This window comes from Syngnathus scovelli, chromosome 1, assembly GCF_024217435.2.
Source record: "Syngnathus scovelli strain Florida chromosome 1, RoL_Ssco_1.2, whole genome shotgun sequence".
Lineage (NCBI taxonomy): Eukaryota > Metazoa > Chordata > Actinopteri > Syngnathiformes > Syngnathidae > Syngnathus > Syngnathus scovelli.
The window spans coordinates 20,612,921-20,639,578 of record NC_090847.1 but is presented as its reverse complement, the minus strand read 5'-3'; the positions used below and the strand labels follow the sequence as shown (position 1 = coordinate 20,639,578).

Sequence of the window (26,658 nt, the reverse complement as noted above, 5' to 3'; positions counted from 1 at the left end):
ATATTTTCAGACGAAACTGGATGAGGGCGCTCTAAATTTTACCGTTGGCCGTGACTCATCAACTGGGTGGGCTTAAGAAAAATGGCACCAAAAAGAAACTCATATTTTGCAGGTTACAAACTTCAAGTTGTAAAATATGCAGCTGAAAACAGTAATCGAGCAGCAGAAAGAAAGTTTGGAGAACCGTGATGTACCAATGGATTACTATTTCAAGTGACGTCAGTAGCGCGGCGCGCCGGTTGTTTACATACAAACGTGCCCACACAAGGACGACCGGCATCATTAGCGGTGATCATTTCTAAGTGACACGGAGGACAAAGAGTTTGAAGGAATTAAGGATTTGGAGTGACATAGAAGGTTTGAAAAACTATTATGGCTTTTACGCACGCCCGGTCTCTACTGAGTCGGGGGCCGACGATCGGCCGAGTGGTTGTCCGCGAACGGTGCGCGGGGCTCGGACATGGCCATTACGCACGCCCGGTCTGTCTGGAAGTCCACGCCGCCACACGCTTGGAAGTTTGTTTTGTTTAATAAAGAGCCGTTTACCAAACCTACGTCTATCCTTGTACTTTGTTAATGCTACAATATAGTTATATAGTAGATCTGTGGAATAAAGACGAGGGTGACGTCAGGGCGCACGCGCGGCGATGTTGACAAAGGACGAGGAATTTGATCGATGGATTTAATGGAATTAAAGTGCACGGATGGTTTGATAATATTATTGGCTTGTATTATAGTTATTTAAAATATAGTTTATCTATCGTTATATGAGCCTGTGGAATATTTTGAAGCGCAAGCGCCCTCAGCCGTGCGCACCCATTGTTGACAAAGATCGATCGATGGATTTAATGAATTGGAGTGACACCGATGGTTTTATAAACATGTTATTCATGTAATAGTTGTCCTTAATCACTCTATATGTTACGTCAGGCCCGTTCTCAGCTCTTTGTTTGTGTTTGTCAAGTTAGCATACCTATCGTTTAGCCTGTTGTTGCTATTTAATGAATTGGAGTGACACCGATGGTTTTATAAACATGTTATTCATGTAATAGTTGTCCTTAATCACTCTATATGTTACGTCAGGCCCGTTCTCAGCTCTTTCTTTGAGTTTGTCACGTTAGCATACCTATCGTTTAGCCTGTTGTTGCTATTTAATGAATTGGAGTGACACTGATGGTTTTATAAACATGTTATTCATGTAATAGTTGTCCTTAATCACTCTATATGTTACGTCAGGCCCGTTCTCAGCTCTTTGTTTGTGTTTGTCACGTTAGCATACCTATCGTTTAGCCTGTTGTTGCTATCGTTTAGCCTGTTGTTGCTCGTTCATGACTGTTTTTGGTGTGGGATTTTGTCGAATAAATTGCCCCCAAAATGCGACTTATACTCCGGAGCGACTTATATATGTTTTTTTTCACTTTTTGGGGCATTTTATGGCTGGTGCGACTTATACTCCGGAGCGACTTATAGTCCGGAAAATACGGTAACTATCTCCAGTCATGGTTTAATTTGAGTGCATGCTTGATAATTTATTATATAGTCATCTTCCATGTTTTCATTTACCTTTGTTGTTTTTGCACCTTGAACATTCACATACGATTTTCCTATATGGTTTTCTTACTGGCCAAAATTAGTGGGGGGTTTTTTCCCCAGACATTTTTGGTGACTCCAGAGTTGAATAGATTACCTGTATGTGTTGTCCTTAAAGACCATGAGATAGAGGCTGACTTGCAAAACAATAATTGTACATGTTTGCCATTCAGTCGTGTAATGATGCCATATGTAGCGTATAACCCGAGGCTCTCTTGAGTCTCAGTCAAACTTGCTTTTCACCAGTCGCTTTGCTGCACTCTAACTGGGAGCCAAACAGGCTTTCAGAAAATGTTTCTCAGAGATCACGGCCCTTGAAAACGCCCACACTACTCTCTTGGAAGAGGCTGCAAGCAATCGCAAGGAAAAAAAATATTCACGTAGACTAATGAAAGCTAACAAGTAAAATGGTATATTATATATAAACTCTGAGACCGTATACCAATGCAAACAAGGACTTATAAAATAACGTTATCAAGTGAATTAAGCTTAACAAAAATCTACTTTTTGCTTTGAGTTGATCCTGCTTGCATTGTGAATGGGTAGAGCAAGGTTCTGGATATGGCTTGAACAAATGTGTTGGGTATTTTCAGGATTTATTCAGTATTTTTAAACATAAACAATGACTTCTCAGTTACAGTGCGCATTAGGAGCATGCAAATTCATACGTGCCACCTCTCAATGAAATGTTGTCACTCTGGCCAGTCCACCTAAAATTTTCTAGCTCCAACCATGTGTGGGGTGACACTGACTCAAAATAACACTCTATAAAGTTGTGCATGAGGTGTTCTGAGTGGAGCTTGATTCCAGGAAATGAGACGGTTGAGTGAAACGGGCAGGTGGATGAGTTTGGTAGTGACCCTTTCCAAATGTATGAAAACTGAGCAGATGACGCACTCTGTCGGGGCGCATTCTGTTTTGAATTCGTCGCCGTGTCCGCCTGTGACCGAGCGGGTTCACTCTCTCCAGTTGGAGGGTGTGTGTGCCTGATTTGTAGCATATGACAACAAACACGGTCACGGCACGCGACTCGTCAGGGAGGCTGAAGGCGTGAATGAAGGGAGGATGTTGTCTGTCAGCCAGCTGCAGGGAAGCGAGCGGCGGCGCTCACCTCAGCACGTTAAGGCCGCGGGGATCTTGGACTACGCTAAATGTATCATTTACAAATGACCGTGTTGGTTTGATGACAGCAGCTGGCCTTAGGGGGGTGCTGTAGTTGTAGATCAGAATTTGTACCCCCCAAAATGTTACAAAGCTGTTTGTATCATTTATTAATTTATATGTTTGTTTGTTTGTTTGTTTGTTTGTTTGTTTGTTTGTTTAAATTCGTACATACCTTTATTTCATAATTTAATTTTAAATATCCCCAAAAAACGGATGGTCACTAACACACATTTAAACACATTTGTCAACAATAATTGGGAAAAGTTTGGCTCATGAAAAAAATGGAAGCAATAACAAAACTATTGTGTTTGTATTTTTTTCAGTGCAGAGATCTCTAAAGAGCTTTTATTTGTCTTGCCTGACAATATACATTAATGGCATAGACATTGGAACAAAACTTTGTATTTGCATTGGCAATAAATAAATAATTTCAGACTATCTTGGGGGGGGTCATTGTTCTGTATTAAGTATCTTGAAATTTGGTGACTCATTATGTGGCCCATTGCCAATGCTAAGTTTCACATGGAATTTGGCTGGCACATCCATGATGAGAAGACCCCCAAAAAAGCCCCAGGAAGCCATGCCCGTAAACACACAGGAAGTCTGCCATTTTCGTTTGAAACGTCCATTTTAGAGTACTTTTGGCTCTTTTCAAACTTGTCAAGAGTCTTTTTAAGTGGAAGGAGCAATGTAGTGAAATTTGACGACTCGTCATAAAAACAAAACTTGAATACAGCTCAACAGCAGTTTGATTTGATAGCATCAAATTTGGTTGGCATGAAGAGACCCTCAAAAAGTCTCAAGAAGCCAACCTTTAAAAAACACAGGGCTGCCTTTTTGATTTAAAGCAGAGTTTTGGCTTAATTTTGTCCTACTAAAAGTGGCTTTGTCAAACTGATAGCAAATTTTCACCAAGTATGATAGACAAATGGACCTTGTCAAATTGTGAAATGTTCAATTTTCATCTTGTGTGGGCTTAGAATTTTAGTGAAATTTGACTCGTAGGAAAACAAGAAACCCACAAGGTCAACGCTGGACTGAATGTTTGGTTTTGGAAATTCATGGTGGGCCATTCCAATGATTTTGTGGGCCTCGTAGGCCATAGGATGCCCAACGCTAATTTAATATGTGGAAGTTACATTCTCTATGCATGATGGCCAAGCTTGTCGGACACATCTGGATGGCGGTCTGGCTAATTGTCAACATGTGGGAAGTGCTCGGCGCGCTTAAAGAAAGGTGGTGATATGTCATAACTTGTCAGAGCACATTAGCATCAATGCTAAGTCCTAAATGGGGGGAACGACGAGAGAGAGTCAGTAAATCCCATCTGGACTGCTGGGAATGAATGTAACAACACTGAAGAGCTGCCAGTCTCCGACGTAATCCCATTATCATTAAAGCTCATGTTCGCGTGTGGAGTGTTATTTATGACAAGCATACAAGATGGAGAACCAATAGTTAAGCGTGCGTGTGTGTTTTAAGGCAGCACAGAGCGTCCTCCCCTGGTGTGAAGCTTGTAGCATTCAAATCGGCTGGACTTAAGTACGATTTTTAACAGCACAAGGCAAAGACCACAATGAAGAATAGTCAAAGCGGCGAAACTGCGGCATCTTACATCAGTCTGTGTGACATGGATATTTTAGTGTTTGATGATTCAGTATTTCATGAAGATAATGCATGTGTGTGCAAATATAAACAGTCAAACCATAACCTCCAATGAACCTTACAAACAAGTTGTTGTAATCTTCCAAGTTTTTAAAAATCTTCATGAGTCTAAGAAACCATCAAAGATTTTAGAGACTTTCAAGACCCTTACATACATGATTTGGTAATTATCAGAGTCAATTTAGTCTCCAATGGAGCCGACATGCGTGATTTTAGAAACATCAAAGGTGCTTCTGTTTTTCATGAGCCTAACTAGTAATGTACGTGTTTTGAAAAAGCAAAAAGGCAATTTAGTTTTAAGTTGACCTCACGTCGACGTTTTGTAAACTTCAAAGACATCTTCAATAAAACTAACGAAGCATCAAAGTCATTTTGACAAGTCCAACCTAAAATATTTTTCTTTACATCAAAAACATTTCAGGCTTCCATGAACACAACATATTAGTTCAGTTAATAGTGGTCTTCAGTGACCCCACTGTATATTTTTGTAATGTACAAAATTTAATCACGTATCAAATTAATTGTAATTAATTTTTAGAACTTAGATTTATCCAAATTCTCAGCTTTTGTTAATTATCAAAGACAATTTGAGTCTCCCATGAACCTAACATGTTTTTGTAAAACTCAACGACTGTCCATACCATGAGCCTCACTGAAATAACATTTCAGCATTTAAATAATTGAACATACGTGTTTTTGTAAAATAAGACAATTTAGTCATAAAATCAAACAATCAATGTCCTTTTCATGAGCCTCACTGAAATAACATTTCAGCATTAAATAATTGAACTTGTGTGTTTTGTAAAATAAGACAATTTAGTCATCTGTTAACCAAGCATAAATGTTTACGTAAACATGAAAGATAATTAAGGGACCATTTTGACGTCTCCAATTAACCTAAGGGATATGTTTTTGTAAAACTCAATAACAATTTAGTCTTAAATGAACCAGATGTGTTTTGCATCCATTTTTCAATTGTCTTACTCAACAACTTACATTCTACACAATGAATAAATTCTTAATGCAGCTTCTCAATTATGTTGTGGACAGGAAAGCGACAGTTTGTGGTGGGATGCCTTTGCAACAGAGTTCTTCGAGGAGGACGCCATGCTCACGCTGTCCTTCTGCCTAGAAGATGGACCAAAGAGATACAGTAAGAGAATTCTCAGTTGCTAAGCGAAACAGCAGCACCGATTCCATATTCATTCAACTCCGACAGGTGCTCGCTCCACAATGTTGTGTGTGCCCATGTTTATGTTCCTGGAAGATATTTGTTCAATCCAGGCTGGTTCACTTCTGGTGTTTTTTTAATTATAGTCATTTTTATTTAGTTTCAAACTCCATTTTCAGAGTAAAATCAATCTACTCGGTTGCCCCACAATGTGGAGAAATACTACTGTTCATCATTTATTAAAAGGTGAGGCTACCTGTAGTGCGTTGTGATTATTATTTGATATCGTGTCCCACTTGGTCTCATCTGCATGCTGCAGACATATTGACACAGATAAGGGTACGGTGTATGTGTGATTCTGCTCCGTCATGGAGGAGACGAGGCTTGTCTCGCTTTTGCTTTTCAAATGTAAAAATAAGCAAAATAACAAACAGTGTTGAAGCAGAAACCTCCTTCTTCCCGAGAAGTGTGAAACTTAGTGGCAGCCAAGATGGAAAATGACTCACGGCTGCTCACCAGCTTCCGATTACGTATCCACATCTGTGAAGAAACCAGCGTGAGACGCAGCGGTAGCAGCATTTTACTAATCATGGCAAAAGAGAGCTTTTCATTTTACATATTTCTGAACTATTGTGATTAAGCGCTCAATAAATAAATAAAAACAAATATTTGACTTGACCAAAATAGGAAGACAAGCTAGCATCTTAATATGAATAATGCAGAATACGGTCTCGTGGACTCACCTTAAATGGTCTTCCTGACAACGTACGTTTTATTTGTACTTACAAATGAAATAATACCGCAATTGATGGCGTTTTACGAGATAATACGGTTGGAAGAACAGATAAAAATGACAATTGAGAAACGGCTCAAGCTTATGTACCGTATTTTCCGCACTATAAGGCGCACCTCGTCCAATTTTCTCAAAAGCCGACAGTGCGCCTTATAATCCGGTGCGCTTTATATATGGACCAATATGGATTTGTGGATGAGGACTAATTTATTAAAGTAAGCTTTACGTGTTTATTTTGTCTGTTGTGTGATATTAACGTTTGAGCAACATTGGGTTATTGATATATTGTTATTGGTTTCACTATTTCAACTATTACTATATTGTGATTGCATTAACGTTTGAGCAACGTTGAGTTATTTATTCTATTTATTAATCCGGTGCGCCTTATATATGAACAAAGTTTTAAAATGGGCCATTCATTGAAGGTGCGCCTTATAATCCGGTGCGCCTTATAGTGCGGAAAATATGGTACTGTATATTTGGTTAGCATCAAATCGACTGCCTTTATTTTCAACTAGCTAACATTAGCCCTTCACATTTGTCTCGAATATCTGTTAAAACATTTAGTAGGTAGCTACTTGTTATTTACTGTCTTACACTTATTGCACATATCCAGTAATAACACCAGCAGCTCGTCCAATCACGTTACAGCCGTCCTCGTCTTGCTTTTAAAAGACAATTCAGGGGTTCGCGTAGAGTCTCCCTCACGTCGTAAGAAAGCACATTAGTCTTTTTACAGCCATGACGCGATATTGCTTTGTTCCTGCTAATATTTTTAATGCTTGCCTGAGTGTCAAAAATGGTCTGGCGGGAGTGTGCGATGGGTATGTTGTTTATGCCAAACAACACTCCATCAGACAATTATTGTGCCGAATATTCAGCACACACACATACACGCACAGACACACACAACCACACACACAGACGATTATACACCACCCCGCCAGTCGCCACCAAGGCCTTCGTCTGGCTTGAGGCATCTGATGAAAACGTTGTGATGCAACCAAAGAGCAAGGCTCCTTTTCCCCCCCAAACAAGAACAATGTTTGATGCAATCATTGCACCAGGAAGATGACCACTTATTAAGGAGTCAGTGGAACTTTAGAGTTATTTGTACTGTACTACAGTCAACCCTCCCTATATCAAAAAAAGGACATGTGGGGAAGCTCAGAAAGGTAAGTTTGGGTGAGGCCATTTAAAGATTTGAAAACAAGTATCTTATAATGCACTGCAAAATGTAGTGGGAGCCAGTAGAGGAAGGTCAGATTTGGGGTTATGTGCTCCCTCTTACAGGCTCCAGCTACACCCATCAACTGTTTGATTCTTCAGTGTTTTTATTTGGGGGGTTTTTAGGGCAAAAAGTATTGTATTATTATTTTTTTATTGAAATCCACTTTACAAAAAAATTTGGTGGTGGTATCTTTTCATTGTTGTCCAGTCAATATGTGTGAAACCTTAAAAAAAAAAAAGTGTTAGTCCTGTCCTTACATATTTTACCAAACACAGGTTTTAACACGTTTGCTGGTGTTTAATCAGTGTTTAATATGAGAAAATATCATTTTGTGGAGTTGTAAATATGAAAGAAGGGGGGTGGGGGGGCATTGGTGGAGCTCAGAGGTGAAGGCCGCCATCCGATTCCCTTTCTGGCGAATCAAAGAATTGACAGCAGCAAGCGTGTCGGGGACGGAAGGTGTTTTTATTGAATCGGCTGGTGGAGTGTGCGTGTTGAAGCAGTGGAGAAAAGGTGGAGGGTGTTTTTGAAAAAGAGGAGGTGGCGGGGGGAGAGATTGAAGATCCACGGCATGACTGACAGGTGGGATGATGCGGCGGCGGTAGTGGTGGCGGCTCAGCTGCAGAGCGGAGATGTAACCCCCCTCCCCCTTCTCCTCACTGATGATTGACAGCCGAGCTCATCCTTGCTACCACAGCGGCGGAAGATTACGAATGGGGGTGGAGTTAACTGAAAGAGAGCTTTGTGTACCTTTCGATGATGGCGTGTTGGGCTGAGGATGCTTCCATGTGAAAATTGTCCAAAGTTTGGCCTGGAGGCCAGTTGTGGCCTGCTTTGAGTTTGTTACCAACCAGCAATGTTGTGATAATCTGTAGTGCCCTCACGTGTGTGAAATGAGAGCCCGAGTGGTAATAGTACATTACAAACATGGCCGATTGTTTGGGTGACCTTTGATCAATATGGGAAAGCAAATGATTTGTTGTCTGAAAATATTGTGACGACAATCATAAAAAGTCCAATTCAAAATCAATAGTAAAAGATGCTTGTCTGAGAGTTGCAGCTGAGTTAAGGTCATGTGTACAGATTTAACCTTTGACCTCAACTACATCAGACATCTTATGTCGCATATAAATCAGTCAAATTCCTGCTTTATCATGGATCAATTCATCTAGTCAGCTTGAAGACAAGAGACATGAGTCTTTTTCTGGAGTGTTGCCAATCAATAATAAAAGCTCGAATTGATGCGGGTTGACTTTGATGATTTTTTTCATGCGGCCTGTGTTACTCAAGTGGACATGAGCGCACTAGGAATATTTATTTTCCCCGAATCCAGGTTAGCAGCAGGTAGAATTATTTTCTCAGCTTTTCAGGACACCTAACCAAGAAGAAGGCGACTGCTTAGATGACAAACAATCAATTGAAATAAAACAATCTATACATTTCAAATTGTCGCAATAAAATCATATATACAATAACAATTTATGGATAAATTCCATAAACTTTTGTCTACAATTGTATAATGGTCAGCAATTGTCCATTTCACGATGCTTCGCAAGGGGAAGCGGGTTAAATGTTAACTGCTCAGTTCCTTTGAACTCTATTGCAAACCAAAGCAGCAGCACCAACAAAAGTCTTTCAGTATGCCGCTCTGCATTAATGCGACAATTATCATTCGACATGTAAACTTTGTATTACCTCTTGTTGTACTCAATCAAATGACATCTAAAGTGTATCTAATGAAGTGGGCCTCTGGCAGAGGGTGGGAATGGTGCCAACAGGAAGGTGGGCAGCGGCTATCGGAGGGCGCCAGCCGTCCGCGAGGATGGGCCGCTCCTCAGGCTTCCTGCTTCTCAGTCCCGCTGCCGAAGCGACTCCAAAACAATGGTGGCCTCGCAAACAATAGATGAGTCCAACACCAGCATGCTCGTCGTCCTTCCCGCAACTCTTCTCCCTTGTGAATACACAGTCGCCTACTATCAACCGTTGCACTTGCACTATGGCATACATAAAAACAGCTATTGTGAGAGACGGGTTAACAATTGGTTGATTAATGTATTTCTATCATTTTGACCATCTTGTGTCAAAAATGTTGTCTTGTGATCTGTAAGTGCTTCTGAGCAGGATTTACCACTACTATTGATATGATTTATGTTTAAATACAGAATGACCTGCTGCCGATTTTTTTTGCGGACTTCACGCGTGTATTCCTAACAATTTTTTTAGAATTACTGTAAATCCTAATGAAGGAAAGTTCAGCTCACTCAGTCCTTCCTTTTGGTTTGACATGTTTCCAATCTTAATTCTATAAAAATTAGAGTGACTTAGCTGGAAGTGTGCCATGTCTGACACACTCACACACACCTAATTTAAAGTGACTCGCGCGCTCGTATGACGTGGGTCGTTTCCGCCGCGTCCCGCTCGGCCTCTCGGTGGCGTCTTTTCCGGCCAATTAAACAAGTGAGCTCAGCGGCGAGGAGGCTTGTCACCGACACGAATCTCCCGAGTGAATTAGTGCGTGAAAGGGGAGAAAGCGGCAAAAGGATCAATTACATGCCCACCAAAGCCTCCTTCCTCCTCTCTGCCCGTCATTGCCGCACTTTCTTCGGCCATCTGGAGCTGAGAAAAGTGGCGAGCCACACGTCAAAGTAGTGTGAACGCGCTAACTTTCTTTATATCACAAGTTGTATGAGTTCTTAAAGTGTATGTCCCAAGCATTCGTGTTGAACCCTTTGACCTGCAAAAGGGTGGGTGGCAAAACAATGGCGATCCTGCTTAACACATTTCTTTAAGTAGAGCCATAAAGAGGCCGTCTGGCGTCATGAAGCCTCTGTCATGGAGTGGGAGAGAATCTAAGTTAAAAGTTTGTAGCAAAATGATCATTTTCAGCACCTAGTTGGACAGTTTAATTTCGACGGCGAATAAACTCAACTACGTAAATAATTTATTTGCGGATTCTATAATGGTTAATCCAGTTCTTACAACAGTTTGGAAAAGATGTCATCAACCTGAATGATAGTTTGAATGATGAAATATATATATATATATATATATATATATATATATATATATATATATATATATATATATATATATATATATATATATATATATATATATATATATTGTTACACATAAATGGTCAAGTTCACAATATCAGGCTTCGCTTTTATTTCTCTATTAAGATGTGAGACTGTATTTATTTACTTGGCTCGCTGAATAGAAAATGAGGCTTTTAAGGCTCGCTGAATGTGCTGCATTGAAGATTTGGATGTCAAAAGAAAATTCGATCTTTTATTTTCCAAAAAGTAAGACAAATTATCATTTTTGCCCTTTTCAAAAAGTATAGGTAGTATTTGAAAGGTACACTTTCCTATGAAGCACACAAACTATCGATGTTGAACTTTCCAAAGTAAATGACAAACGACTGTTGTACTTTCCAAAAATAAAAAAATGCATTTAGCCCTATCCAGGGAAAGAAAATGACATTCATTTAGCACCGTCTAAAAAAGAAGACAAATTTGATAATGCTTTTTCCTGCAAAGAAGTCAAGCTGTTGATGTTGACTATCTAAAGGAGACAAACTACCAATATTACACTTTCCAAAAACAACAACTATTGATGTTTCAATTTTAAAGACTTGATGATGCATTTTACCAAAATACAATATTACCCTCTCCCCAAAAGAAAATAGCTCAGCCGAGGAACGGCAAATGCAGAATCTTGGAAGTGCTCGACAGACATGCTCACGAGCATCCCACCATGCTGTCCCATCATCTTCAATTCAAATGTAGACCAGGCAAGATTGTTCTTTGGAAAAATAAAAACACACCTTCTGTGTGTTCAGTGTGCGGCTGCTTCCACACACAACATGCTTATCAGCACACGTTTCCATTTGAAAGCATCCGGCCTAAGCAGGTCCGTTACCGAACAAATCTGCCATTTTGTTTTTGTTCGTCTTTTTTTTTTCTTCCATGCATCGATGTAATTTAGCCCCGGCGCTTTTTACAGCGACAAACAGGGCGCTCATGAAAAAGTGACGCGCAAAGTGCAGCGGCTGAGCTTTTAACAGTGGAAAACTCCGGCGGAAGGTCGGCCAGGCGAGCGTACCGAGACGAGAGCTGGATTAATAATGAATAGCAGCTTCATCTGCAAAGCCGACGCACGGACGGACGGACGGTCGGTCGGACGGCAACACGTTCCACCTAGAAAAGATTCGCACACACACACTGGCGGGAAGAGATACACAAGACACACAGAATTATTGACACATGGAAGAAAAATCCATATTTATATATAATACAGTGTGCAGGAGACCCATCAACCTCGCCGGTCTGGGAGAGGGTTTACTTAAGGCATTAAATGTTTATGTGGGCCTTTTACACAAAAACACATGCACACAAACAAATATTTATTCTTATTATATTTTCATTTTATTACTTAATTCATCTAAGGCTTCTTTAAGGTCCCCCCCAAACATGTATCAATACTTGCTCAAAAATAAATCCTCTGCTAACATTTGCAACAGCTGCCAATTAGACTTTCAAATAAAGGTTTTAAGACAAATTCGGAAATTGGCGTTTCAAAACGGGATTAGGGCTTCAAATGAAGGTTTTATTATGGATTATTCCAAGAGTAGGTTTGGATTTTGAGTTAAGGTTTTTGAATCTAAGGTTTTATACTTGGGTTAGGGTTTCAAGAAAGGGTTAGGGTTTGAAATGAGGGCATTAAGGCAGGGTTAGCGTTTTTAAGGTAGGGTCTCAAATAAAATTGGGTTATAATTCCAAATCTGGGTTTAAAACCTGTTTTAGGATTTCAGTTAAGGTTTCAAAGCAAAGTTCTCATTCACAATTAGGGTTTCGAGGCCAAGTCAGGTTGAGTCAAACTTGTGTGTACGTGTGGTTTTACAGCGTCACTTCATGAAAGGTTATGTTGACCTGTGTTGCCGTGGTTACAGTAATGACTCACGCTGTTGACCATGTCGAGCTGGCCTGCCTGCAAACATTGTTGCATTTTTATTTTTTTTATTTTAATATTTTTCTGATTCAAGGGAAAACGGCGGCAGTTCATCTACTAAATGAACTGCACACATACACACGAGAACCCCCCCCCGCTCCCCCCCTGACTAAATAGGTGTCGAACTCCAGGTATCATTGCCCCTTTCAGATTAGAGCTTGATTATCAGAGGCCAAACAGAGACAAGCGATGCTCATTACCATTGATTCAGACTCCCCAGGAATGCGTGTGTGCTGTTCATATGTGTGTGTGTGTGTGTGTGTGTGTGTGTGTGTGTCATTGGTATTGAACGACACAGCGTGGGGACGCCTCATCACAGCAGTCCTTCGCAATGTCTGTTTTATGGGGAAAGTGATATGCTGTTACAGTGTTTGGGTGGTGCTGCTGTTAGCTTATCAGGGAAGGTGGTAAGGGGGGGACGGCAGGGGTGCGTCTATGTCTCCTGTTTCCCTGGGGGTTAGTGCAGGAGCCCCCCCCCCACACACACACACACACACACTGTTGAATTATGGATGGAGGTGAAGAGGGGATGAGGGCTGGCCTCGAGGGGACTACCCCCCCCACACACACACACACTTTACTTTACCTTCATCCTCTGTCCTCCAGCCTAACCCTCGATTTTCAATTCTTCCTCACATTTTTTTCTCCTTCCCTCATCACAACTTCACCCTCATCCCTCCCTTCCGCCGACATTGGTCCACTCAAATGAAACTTGTCAGCAACGTGCATTGTGCTATTTAACCCTTGAGAAACCTTTTGAATGTACAGCTCGCAGGACCTAATGACAAAAAATACTGAAGAAAATAGTGTGAATCTGTTCCAGTTACCACTCCAAAAAAGTTTTGTAATATTTGCATTCGTATTATTATTTATTATATAAATATTTGATGATGCTTAATGAAGAAAAATATCCTTCTTTCTACTGCTGATTTTGTGATTGTCTGAACGAAGTCACCATCTAGAGTACACAAGAAAACCTTCTGATTGGTTGAATTAAAGTCGCTGTTGTTTTTCCACGGCGGGAGGCAACAGGAAAGTTGTTTAGCTGACAAAAAACACAAGACTCCAGCTTTGATGGCAGGAAGTATGCAGAGAGGACGACCAGAGATGGAATTAAACTTTTATCACCCATGAATATTTCATGTTCTGAGCAGTGATTCCCACATTCTGGTGCATATATTGCGCACACACGTGCGTGTGCGTGTGTGTGTGTGCGTGTGCGTGTGCGTGTGTGTGTACGTAGTTTTCAATGGTCCTCCAGACTTGAGGTTTTCTTCTCCATAGCAAAATTTGAAAAACAAAAATGAAATTTTACCACCCAAGGCCAGTTTTACCTCACCACTTGAAATTTTGTCGACATGTCTATCATGAGTCGACCCTCAAAAAAGTCTCTGAAGCCAAAGACAGAAAGTGTGCCATTTAGGTTTGAAGCAGCCATTTTAGGGTCACTTTGAGATTCATAGTATCGCCACAATTTTGAAAATCTATTCTGTAATTGCCAGTTTTACTAAGCAACATGAAATTTGGTAAGCTTGTTTATGATCCATCCTAAGTTCTCAAGAAGTCATTCTACTGTTTTAATATTATTTTGGCTTTTTTTTTTTTTTTTTTGTCCCTTAGGGTCAAATATTGCACAATTGGTAACAAATACAATTTTTTTGCTAAATTCTAAGACATTCAGTTATAAAATTGGATTTGGCCGGACTATAGTGGCCCAATTTGATGGCCCGCGCATCTGCACGAAAGACATTTAACTTGAGTGCACTTAATTATTTTGCCAATGACGCTAAGACCCTTCTTTCCTTTTGAGCCGCGACAACGAAACCATTTTAATCGATGATCGAGCCGGGCCTGATCAATATGTCAGTTTGGTTTTCATCTGTGCCTCTCTCATCTCGCCAATCATCAACACTAGCAAACGCCAAAGGGTAATCATCGATTGCGATAGTATTTTTAGCTTAGCATATTGATCACAGGCCACACCGTAGGTCGAGCAGAGCGCGGGTTTGTACACAACGCTGCACACTGTAAAGAAATCAATAGAGCTCAGCCAGATGCTTGATCCACTCTGTTGTTCCTGCTCCTATAATGCGTTTGCTTATATAAGTCGATGCTAGTCATTAGCCATTATGCTGTCAGCTACATGCTATTTACGTTATTTTAGTCAAATGTATTTATGTATCTCAATGATGTTAAAGTATTTGTATTGCTCTCATTGTATGATATTTTTCGCAAAACATCTAAAAAGTAACTTGTATGGTGTGAAAATGTCCCAAAAAGCCAAGCTAATAGCAAGTTCATTGTTCGATCACTGGTTCCCAACTATTCTGCCTTATCATATTTCTCCTTGATCTAAAAATGATATACTCTGAATAATCTTTCTTCATCTTTCGATGCCTGTGACCTTTCTTTTTTTTTTTTTTTTGTAAGAGCAATGTTTCGGCATCTGTGCCAAATCCTTCAAAATTGTCCATTAGATCAGACTCCCTCATGATGGCAAAATGTTACAAATTAAAATATATCACGAATAATTCATACAAATAGTAAGATGTTGGGGAAAAATCAATCCTATCTGGGGATAAATTCCAAACTATACTGTGTATTATGGGTTGTACAGTTTGGTGTTTGATGTGGTTCTTGCATGTGGGTGTGCTTGTTGTTTGCCCAGAAGCCTTCCCTCTCCCTCTGTGCATCATTACGACTCTAAATGTATACATCCCATAGATGTGTGCGTCTCTACCTATATGTGTGTGTATGCGTGCGTGTGGTGGGCGGTCTGTGTGGGCAGCTCAAAGCATTAGTGTAGTGTTAACGATGGTATTTGCACTGTGCGTGCTTGTTTATGTCCATATATGGTTAAAAAAAGCATAGGCGGAAGTACAAGGAAAGCTACACAGTACCAAGTCGAAAAATGTTGATCCCGAAAATACTCATTTTGATTTGATTTCTGGTCATCCTGCAATGAAAACCATGTCCTGATTATTTAGTCAGACTGCTACCAAATAAAAATTCTAATTTCCACTAATCATTTATTTCAGATGGGCAGCAAATGAGTTAATTGAACAAACACATTTTATACAGTAAACAGATCTCTGTAAATGATTTGTATTTGTTGGCAGGGAGACTCTGTGTACCTGCCTCAGTTTATTTTGGAGTTTTCTGCTTCCATACACTTTATATGTGCACTGACTGTACAAGCTTTTGTGTGCTGTGTGCGTATGACTGTGTGTGTCTGAGATTGTGTGTGTGTGTGTGTGTGTGTGTGTGTTGAGCGTTCGTTCGCGCCAGCGGCCCCCCTTTATTCACAGCACAAACAAAAAAGAGCTCCTGACGTCTTTTCTGGCTGGCTGGCATTGCTGGCAGGAGTCCTGGGCACTGCCGGTGGTAGGGTGGGGTGTTGGGGGGAACAATCTCGACAAAGTGGCGTGAATTAATGTGACTAATTAACACGGCGTTAATTATTTGTAAATTGCATGTTTGGATACACATTACTTGAGAGGCATATGCCGCTCGTTGTCTTCCCTCCTGAGCCTGTGCCAGCTATCGCGCATCTCTGAAGGCGTGCCAGCCAGCCAAAGCCAGCCAGAGGAAAGACTACACAGAAAGTGAGATGTACTCTACCAATCTAATTAATATCATCAACAGTGCTGCCCTGAGATATAAGTTTAATTCGTTCCATGACCACACTTATATACCCAATTCATCCTTCCTCATTGAATAGAATGGAACCGCAATTAATCTGTTCCAGCCCACACAACAAACTCAAAAGTTTCGTACTGTATAAAAACACACAGTAAGAATATTTACTCTCCACATGACCTGCAAATACAGAAAAAATCAGCTTAATGTATTGTCCTTGTTCTACTTCAGGGGTGTCATGACGGTTGTCAAACATTAGCGCCATCAACTCATATTTTCCTTCCACTCCAAGGAAAATAATATGAATTGGTGGTGACTGTCGTGAAGTTTGCGTTGTGTGTTTTTTTTTTCAATTAGTTTTAGCGTTACATTTTGAATTTATTTCTGTAAAATCCAATATTTTTTAATATATTTTTACTTTATTGTCAGAAATTACAAATTTGTTTAATGTAATTTAAATGACATTTATTTTGAAAATTCTATTTTAATTTTTTAAAATATTTTTTGTCGTATTTTGTCTTCTGTCGCGAAACACTGTATTTTTCCCATGTTTTGACTTTATTTCTATAATAATTTCCCATAATATCCCAAATATTGTCATAAAAAAATTTGGGATTATTAGTCGTGATGCTAAAAGTTTGAGGTTTCGGTATCAAGTAATGTACCACTTTTAGCGGTTGGTGTAAAAACGTCCATGAATGGACATCAGCTGACTTGTCAACAGTCGACACGTTTTTACAAGGAACCCCAAGCTGCTCGTTCTTCAGTCCAGCCGTCTCGAGTGTAAATAAAAACGCCGACCGGAGCCAAGCGACAACCGCAACGCTTGAAACGATCCCAGCATGGCCGCCATTACTCGCCATCTATCACTCTGTCACCCCTGGCGACGCACGCTGGGTTTGATTGGGACGCTTTTTTTTGGCAAGACAAACTCTAGGCCTCGCTCCACCTTGCCACGGCGCTCTCTCTCGTTCTCTATCTCTATCCCTCCCTCGCCACCTCCTCCTTTCCCTCGCTCGCTGACATCCCCTATTTTTTTCATCTTCCCTCCTTCTACCGCTCCCGCTCTCCATCTTTCATCCACCCCCCACCCTCCAAAGCCTCCCCACCACCCCACCTCGGAGCTCCTGCTCATTAGCAGTCAGCTCCACTATGAGACATACTTTGTTTTGCAGTGCGGGACAAGCAAGGGAGACACAAAGAGAGATAGTGAGAGGGTTATGGAGATGGAGAGAACGAGAGTGAAGTGTCCAATTGCTGCTCATGATGCCAAACACTATGTGTTATTTAGCCATGCCTGACTGTATTGAGTTGGAAAAACATGCCAGTCATATTTATGCATAGGTACACACTTTTTTACCATATGTAACACTGGAAATGGAATTCATCTGTTTTGAAGTAAAACTGTAGCCGCCACCGCCGTTAAAGGATATTATTAAGCATATTGTGACGCTGGAGTCTTACTGATTTGAATGAGATATCACTTTAGCATAGCAACTGTTAGCATCATATTCATTGAGAAAAGGGTATCGGATTACAGAGTAGTGAAAAGCCATCTGTAACTGAAGCCCCTAATTTCCTATGAATGCCACAAGAGCAGAAGAGCACTACTTTTGTCTAACTGACGCTTCTCAACTCAATTTGATGTACGTATTTCTCTGGTACCAAGATGCCACGGCTTGACATCAGAGGCCTACTTTTGTCTAAATGAAGCTCTCAACTTGCTTTGAGCAAAAACATACCACACAGGGGCAAAGCACTACTTTTGTCTGAATAAGGCTTTTCAATTCATACCAACTAATAGCATTCTAATTACCGGACAAAACATTTTTTATTTTTTTTTTTGTATTCCAGATAATGCCTAGCTTCTTTGTTAAAATGTGTTAGCATGTGATCCTCCTGCACACAGAAATTCACTGACCACCTCTGTCCTTGTCCTCTGTACCCTTCTCTGCTGCAGCGATTGGCCGGACGCTGATCCCCCGCTACTTCAGCACGGTGTTCGAGGGTGGCGTGAGCGAGCTGCACTACATTCTCAAACACTCCAAGGAGTCCTTCCACAACTCGTGCATCACGTTGGACTGCGACCAGTGCACCATGGTCACCCAACATGGCAAGCCCATGTTCACCAAGGTACAGCAAACTCCTGATAGGTTTGGCACACCTGCTATGGCAAAAGCCGCACTATAAGAGACCATTCAACAGTCGACGAGGTTACGATCAAGATGAACTTCGAATTAATCGCTTTATCTGTAACCCAGATGCCCTTTTCTTTATACTACAGGTATAATCTTTAAGTTGTTGAACTTCAATGCTGTGTGTTTTTGCTCCGCCGTGTTTCACTTTGCTGCTGTTTACAATTTACACCTGCACATTATTAATATATGAATTTGAGAGGCCTTTAATTTTGATTCTTGAGAGAAACAATGTTTTCCCAGGGGCAAAAATGATTTGCACTTCATTATTTTTTCTTGTTCCATTCAAATAATAGTACATAATGTGTAATTAGAATTTCTTTTGGAATGACGTCTTGAATTGTGTGCTCGAAAGCAAAATGGTAAACTCCTGGTCTTTTCTGGCATGGGTTCATGATACTGTTTTATAGGTCTCTTCATGATAGATGTGCCTACCAAATTTCAGGATGCCCAATGAAAGTGATTTCAAAAGCTGAATTTTCTTAGAACTTTTTTGGTCAGTTTACCCACAATCAACATGCCTACCAATTTTCACATTGATATCTAAAACTCACTTTGGAGGCTAAATTCTGAAATCTGGTATTTGATTCATGAATAAACAGCTTGTGTTTTGGAGTAGCCCTCAAAATGGCTTTTCATTTGGCCTGAGAATAGTGGCGACGCAGCAATTTTATCTAATGATAAATAACACAATACATAAGATTACCATTCAGACACGAGCAAGGCGCCGCGGGCCCGGTCAACACAAAGCTACATTTTTCTGCCCGTCGTGATTCTCTCGCTCTTTTCATCTGGCTCTAAATTGGATGAGAATAATTAATTTATTAGGAAAAAGAAAAAAAAGAAAAGAAGAATTCCAATAAGCGAGCGTGTTCTCCCTCAGCTCCCAGCAGCGCCGCTGAGCCTCGCAGCTCCGGAGGCCCGAATCTCAATCAGCTCTGCTTCGCCTCGCTTTTCCCTCACGCACCCCACCCTCCCACCCCCACCAGCAAAGGCACCCCCCCAACCCTACCTCAACCCCCCCCCCCTCTCATCCCCTTGCCTTGCTCGCTCATTTTCCTTTCGCTCTCTCCTCCAACGTCCCCCCCCGCCGCCTACACCCCTCCCCTCCCTCAACTCACTCACACACACACATACTCAGACGCACACACATGCATCCTTCATCCCTAGAGAAATCATCCCCAGCTCCCATCTCGCTCTCTCCTCTCCTCCACCCGCTCTCTCTCCCTCTTTCTCTTGCCCGTTCTCGCTGTCTGTCTCATTCTTTGAATGTCTCTCGCACACAATTCCACACTAATGGGACGATCACATTTTGAGGTTTATTGAGATTTACGCCGGGCTCATTTTCCTAAATAACAGTGGTAACAACAGTGTTTGTAAACTAGAATAATACTTGCAAAATACGTCTGTGATAACATGATAATAATAACCCTTATATTAAATTAAACCTTTTAAAGTGAACTTGAACTATTTTTTTCAATGTATATTTTATAAATTGTACAAAAAAAGTGCGAAAAGCGTATTTTTTAATTCAACCCTATGTGAAACGCTTGAATTGGTGGGAAACGTACGTAACGCATGTTTTTATATCTCTTAAAATTAAAGCACACCGATTCTAGCCTAAATTGCATATAAAACCTGCATAGCTGTAATTTCTTTGCTAACTTTTTTATGTAATATGTTCTCAGCAGTGCTAATTACTACAAAAGTTACATCTAATTACACATAGAAGCATACATGTTCATTTTTTATATTTTTGAGTGTAAGATTCACTCATCAATTCCTCTAATTTTCACATTGCAAATATTAAAATCATCAACATCATCAAACAAGATTACTGCTATGCATATCCGTCAACTTTTGTTTTGTCATTTGTATTCGCCGCCAATGTCTGCCATCATACAAATTGATTTAACCACACTCGGCTCGCGTGTCACTAATTGATTGAGCGTCACCGTGTTGTCCTTTGGCGCTCCTCGGCATCGGAGATGCCCTCGTCTCAGCGCCGCCGTGCTCAAGATTTATGACCCCCTCGTTCCTAAATCAATAGGAAGGGGGGGCAGGGAGGGCGGTCTGCGAGGGGGCCCTGACTATTTAATAGAGCGCTTTTTAGTTTGGGGTATTCTCCCTCAACTTTTCAATGACTATTTATCGTGAGATAAATTGATTGGCAAGCATTGTGCATTAGCCCGTGACAAAAATATATGAGCGTGTGATCAGATCCATGCTAGATTTGGTAGAAAAAGCTTCCACTCAAGGGCGTGATATATCGCCCAAAAGTGGCACCAAGAAGAATTCAAGCAGCGTTATTATACTGGGCAATTATTCTGATTTAAGCACCGTGGCCATTTTTTGTGTGGCCGTTTAAAGCGCTAGCGGAGATTAAGTTTACATGTCAGGTTGTAAATTTCAAATCAAATACACCAATGAAAGTGGTACCTCAACTAACGAGTGACCCAAATTGTCAAAATACGAGCTATCACCTGGGTGTTTTTTTTTCTTTTTAGCATTCAGAAGAAATGCTGCAGTTCAGCATGTTTTTATGACAATACAAACATTTCATCTGTGTTTTTCAGATAGCTGGAATAGATTAATACCATTTAAATTCATTCAAAAGAGCTAAGATGATTTCAAACAATTGAGTACAGTCCCATTGGTTGTGCATTAAAAAATACACCAAGTGAGATTAAAAATTATGTATTGTTATTGATTTAAAGCCAATTTTCAAAATGGGCTTCATTGTTTTAAAACTTTTGGTAAGAGCTGTAGACTTTGTCCCACCTGTTTGGGGGATTTATTTTATTAATTTATTCATTTAATTTTGTACTTTCCTTAATATAACTTTTGAAATGAAGAAAAATATGATATTATTTTCACAGTGTAATTTAAGCGTTTAATCTGGCCAACTACAAACGAGCTCTTTAGTGCATGAAGACATATGCATAGTTGATGTAAAAAGTCTACACACCCCTCTTCAAATGACAGCGTTTTGTGCTATTAAGAAGTGAGACTCATATAAATCATTTCAAAACTTAACCCAACATTAATGTCAGTTATGTCAGTGGTGTTTATGAACAACAGCAGAATGGAAAAATGCTTATTACAACGTTTCTTCATGCTGAAGAAAGTGACACTTAACTTGGATCAATAAAAATATGTAAAAAAGAAGACAATGAAGCTATTTTTGCTCCAAGATATGAAATTACTAATTTTCTTGTTGCGTGTGGGCCTCCTCCTCCTCGCTTTCCTGGAAAAAGATTTTATTTTATTTGAAAGTGAAAATAACAGTATATCATCCAGCAAGGCTGTTTCAGACGCCCGAGACAAAAGAAGTTCAGGTCAGGCAGAGTTGCCAATTAGGAGAGAGAAAGCGAAAGACTGAGCAAGAGAGAGAGAGAGGAAGAGAGAGAGAGAGAGAAACAATGAAGGAAGAGAACATTTTCTAGCCCCCTTTAGCTGGAGCCAGCGCTCGCCGGGGTGTTCGCTCGCTCCAGCTTCTCCTCGCGCAGCGTTGCCATGACAACCGGCAGCCGAGAGAGGGCCAAAAAGAGGAGGGAAAAAAAATCAGCTGATTAGTCGGCATGGCAACGGCCAAGATGTAATCCCAGCAGACACACTCGCTCTAATCAATGCCCCCCCAGCGCAGATGCTCTCCTGAGGATCAACAAGAACGATGCTGCTGGCCATATTGCACCCCTCATGGACCCCAACCCTGTGCCGCCATGCCTCAGTCACATACCATACAAAATATGGTGCCTTTTCCATTGTGAATCCTTAAAATGATCAAATTATTATAAATTATCAAAGTTTGATGTCAAGGTCAGTTGGGTCAAGAATAATCCAATAATGGGTCAAAACGTCTCTGATCAATTTGAACCCCCATTTAGCAACCCAAAATTTCGATTGTTTTGTACAAAATAAATAAATAAAATTCAGTCCATTTTTGGCTGGATGGTGAAAAGGTGCTCTTTGCTTGAAGCTATTTTTTTCTTCATTCATCAATACATGTACAAAATAAAAATAAATAAATAAAAACAAAACAAAAAAGCCTTTGCCTTTTTAACAGAGGTGTACAGATTTTTTACATTCACTTTAGTTTCCATCTGCCTTCTTTGTAAATAAATAGGTTTCTTGACTGTGTTGACTTTTAAAGACATCCTAATTTTTGGATATTTCCATCCTGATTTACAGTCGTTGACGAATTCATTTCCCAATGTTGAAGCATTGGCAAAGTTTTTCTGTTTTCTGAATGAATCTAACAAATAACAATGTTAACGGCAGGTTTGCACGGAAGGTCGTCTGATCGTAGAGTTCGCCTTTGACGACTTGATGAGGATCAAGACGTGGCACTTTACCATTCGGCAGTACCGAGAGCTCATCCCTCGCAGCATACTGGCCATGCATGTGAGTTGAATTGAGACACACACATGACTGCAACACAACACGTCCATTCAGGGTCATCCAAGCAGAAAGATTGTTTTTTTAAGGGAGAGGTATTGTCTGATGGAGAGGTTGGATAATAATAATCGGCTTAATGCGAGTAAGTGACATTCAGTCCCTTTATCTGGTGACTGTCTAGACATGCTTGCTGTGCACCCCCCCCCCACACACATACACACACACACACACACACACACACACACACACACAAATCTAATTATTCTCCACAATTGCAACACACCAAACTATTTAAACTAATTTTGTTGATCAAAAAAATGTTTCATCAAAAGTCCATAAAAGGACATTAATTGACTTTTCAATGCTTCCAGCTCTGTAGAAAGCCCATTTTCTTTCTATTCTGTTGCACAAAACAAGGTCCAAGGAGAGCGTGCTAGGATGAATTTAGTACATGGAAAAGCTAAGACCCTTAAACACATTTGGGATGACCTGTATGTGTCCCAATATTTTCGGTGGCACGTGTCACCAAACAGTCAGTTGGTGTCCCATTACCTTTGCCACATGTTGCATTCCTCTTCATGTTGGTGGCATGTGTCCCAGTGCCTATGCCTGTAATTTATATTTCACCACCAGTAGGTGGCATGTGTCCAAATATTATTTTGCCGGTATGTTGTACATATTAAATTTACTGCAGGTGGCATGTGTCCCAATTAGGGCTGCTACTATGATTGACTTTTGCATTAATAATTAGATAATATAATGCGAATGAAGGAGTACAAACTGGATAATGGCATTTCCAGTCAGTTCAAGGCAAAGGCACCAATTTTACTTTTGTCCAAATAAAGGTGTCACTTGTCCTAATACTTTAGGCCGAGATGTAGGTGTGTGTGTGCGTGCGCGTGCGTGTGTGTGTGTGTTGTGTGTGTGTGTGTGTGTGTGTTTCTTTTGGCTAAATCTTTATATGAATTTTACCTCACTGATAAATTAGCCCCCCTGGGTGTTACTCCACTAATTTCTGAAGAGGTGCATTTTGGGTGCTGTGTGTTTGGTTTTGTGTTTGCGTGCTTGTGTGTTTGTTGCTGTGTTCACTCTTTTTGATGGCTGCGCCTCCTAATGAAGGCAAAGACACACACACACACACACAAACACAGCACACGCTGGGAAATCAGTCTAAAACAGTCTAAAACTCGAGAGACGTGGACCTTTTTTGACTCTAGGAATTTTTTTCTAGTCATTTTGCTTTTGGCAAGAGAAGCCATCACATTAATCATATGACACATGACCCACAGTGCTGTCAACTTTTTTTTCCCCAGCTTTATAGATTACTAAATTGTAGTTGTTGCATTTATTTATGTTATGCAAGGTTATGAATGATTAGCCAGAAGAGTAACTTTTTTAATACTCTTGATTATACACCCCAAGTTACCCAGTTCAGCATCTACTTATGGTTCAGAATAAGAAAATTATGGCTATAATCACATTTTACAATGTACGTTATGTTCTGTGAGAGTTTCTAAAGCTGTTAAGTGATGACTGTTTAGTGGCGTGGGAATGCACAGTAGCCATAAAGTCAAATAAATCATCACCTAAGTAAGTGTTAGCGGCTTTGCTCAGTGTGAAAAATGCAAATGCACAAAGAACAAATGTAGTGCGTGAATACACCACTGTAAGGCAAACAACTGAACAATTTTTAAGTCCAAATATTTTTTTACATCAGAAGCATCAGTGGCATTCCAGTCCTGTAGGTGGCAGTCATAAGTAGGGAATCAGTCAACAAAATCAAGATTAGAACGTAATAACGATATTGATTAGATGGCTTGATTAGTGTTACAATAAAAAAAAGATCTACTTGGTGTTAAATGACAACAATTGTGTTGTGTGCTTTTTTGTTACATTTTTTACTTCAGTGCGTATGAATGCCAATCAGCCTAATTGGTAGCGGATAATTGCTTTGTGTTTAGATTATTTTAGGGAGTATTGTGTTGTGTTGTATTAGGTTGTTTGTGGCCTTTAAAGTCTGTCTGCATGTTTTTTCCACTGCAGGCACAAGACCCTCAGGTGCTGGAGCAACTGTCTAAAAACATCACGCGCATGGGTTTGACCAACTTCACCCTCAACTACCTCAGGGTAAGCGTGGGAGGAGGGGGTGAATGTATTTTGTGTATATTGTACATGTGTACAATGTCACTGAGCCTAGACACATATTTCAAATGGGGGAAAAAATCTCAGAGAGCACCACTAAATAATAATGTCCTCAATAATTGTATAATGAATGTTGTTAATTATACCTTGCGCCGCCTAGTGGAAGAGCATTCAATTGATACATAAACAAGGATGTATTGTTCGGATTATATGAAAAATAACGTGTATCGCAGCAGAGTATAAAATGGAATGTTCTTTTATAATATTCCAAAATCTTTATTGGGCATAATATTAACGTGCACTTGCTGATGTAAAAGGAATATAATTCCTCTCTTCTTTAGATCAAGTTTATGCTGGTTCTTGTGGAAAAACAAGACAATCTTCTTAACTTATGCCTGTTTATGTAGCGTGTCTAAGCTATATGATAACCACAAACAGGAAGGTGGTATGTGTGTGTGTGTTTTTTTATTTTTTTAACTACGCTGTTGACTGACATGCTCGTATTTTTCCAAATGGCGAGAAAGCGAGTGAGCGCGAGGCGGAGGAATTAATTGGATACAGAAAATTACCATAACATTAATGAACGCTCCCTGTTGAGACGCGTAATTGCGAAATGGCAGCACGCAATTCGGGAAGGGAGGAGGGGGGTGTTGGTGAGGGGTCGGGAGAGGCGGTAAGGGCACCTCGGCTGCTTATAATAACCCAATTGAGGGAGACACAAAGGGGGCTGGGGAATGGAGAAATTGGGGAGGGTGGAGTGGGTGCAAGGTGGTTATACGCCGCTGCATGCTTTTTTTTCTGTCACAATAATTGGCATTGCACAAAAGCATTTGCAACACAACTGTTTTTTGTCCAATTACGGCTGCTTTTGAGGAATAAACGCAAACCTTTAATTATATAGGAATTTAGGGTTAGACATCTGTCAAGTGTATTTGATTCAAATTTGGTAGTAATTAAACAAAATCGCTTTGTTGTCAAGAACAACTGGTTATTAAAATTGTTTTTAAAAAAATCCCAAGCACAAGTTTGTCAATAAAGGACACCTGGAAAGATGTCTACTTCAAACCAAAATGACAGCCCCCCACCCGTGTCTTGAGACTTTTTTGTAGGTCTGCTTATGATAGATATATTTACAAAATTCATGTTGCCAAGTGATTTCAGGGGCTGATCTTTTGTGAATGGGAGAACCGTAACAATTGCAAATTTTGGCCAAAAGTACACCAAACATTTCCCCAAATATAGGCCGTTTGGTTGGCTCTTATTGCTGTGTAGACCCTTTTATCCACCATGCCACATGAACATTAGCTTCCCTTCTGTTATCTTAGTTCAGTAGGCCATACAATACACCCTTTCCTCATACGATAGACGGGGAAAATGTCCTGACACCTTCCCTTTGTCGCTTTCTCTTTGAGAATACATCAGCATGTTTTGCATGTAGCCCTGCTTCCTTCTATTCATTCTGAAAATAGACATGGGGTGCAGAATGAGAGCCAATGCTGTTTTGACATTATAGCTAACAAAACTAAATATGTTAATTTAATGATATTTGAGTTATATTCATAGCTAACTAAAGGATTAATGAGTTGTTGGACAGACTGACGGATGGATAGATGGATGGATATTGTTTTTATTTTTGTTTATCTGATACATCTGGGAA

The 26,658-nt window shown here is 40.2% G+C and overlaps 1 protein-coding gene across 4 annotated transcripts in view; it reads left to right on the top strand.

Moving 5' to 3' along the window:
• Positions 1 to 26,658, top strand: part of ldb2a (LIM domain binding 2a) — a 46,584-nt gene that overhangs the window by 10,685 nt on the left and 9,241 nt on the right. For all 4 annotated transcript variants that reach the window (XM_049737163.2, XM_049737152.2, XM_049737142.2 and 1 more), the window contains exons 2-5: positions 5,470 to 5,572; positions 18,227 to 18,399; positions 22,743 to 22,865; positions 24,903 to 24,986. In XM_049737163.2, the coding sequence (XP_049593120.1) occupies positions 5,470 to 5,572; positions 18,227 to 18,399; positions 22,743 to 22,865; positions 24,903 to 24,986 (483 nt within the window). The remainder of the gene's footprint in view (positions 1 to 5,469; positions 5,573 to 18,226; positions 18,400 to 22,742; positions 22,866 to 24,902; positions 24,987 to 26,658) is intronic.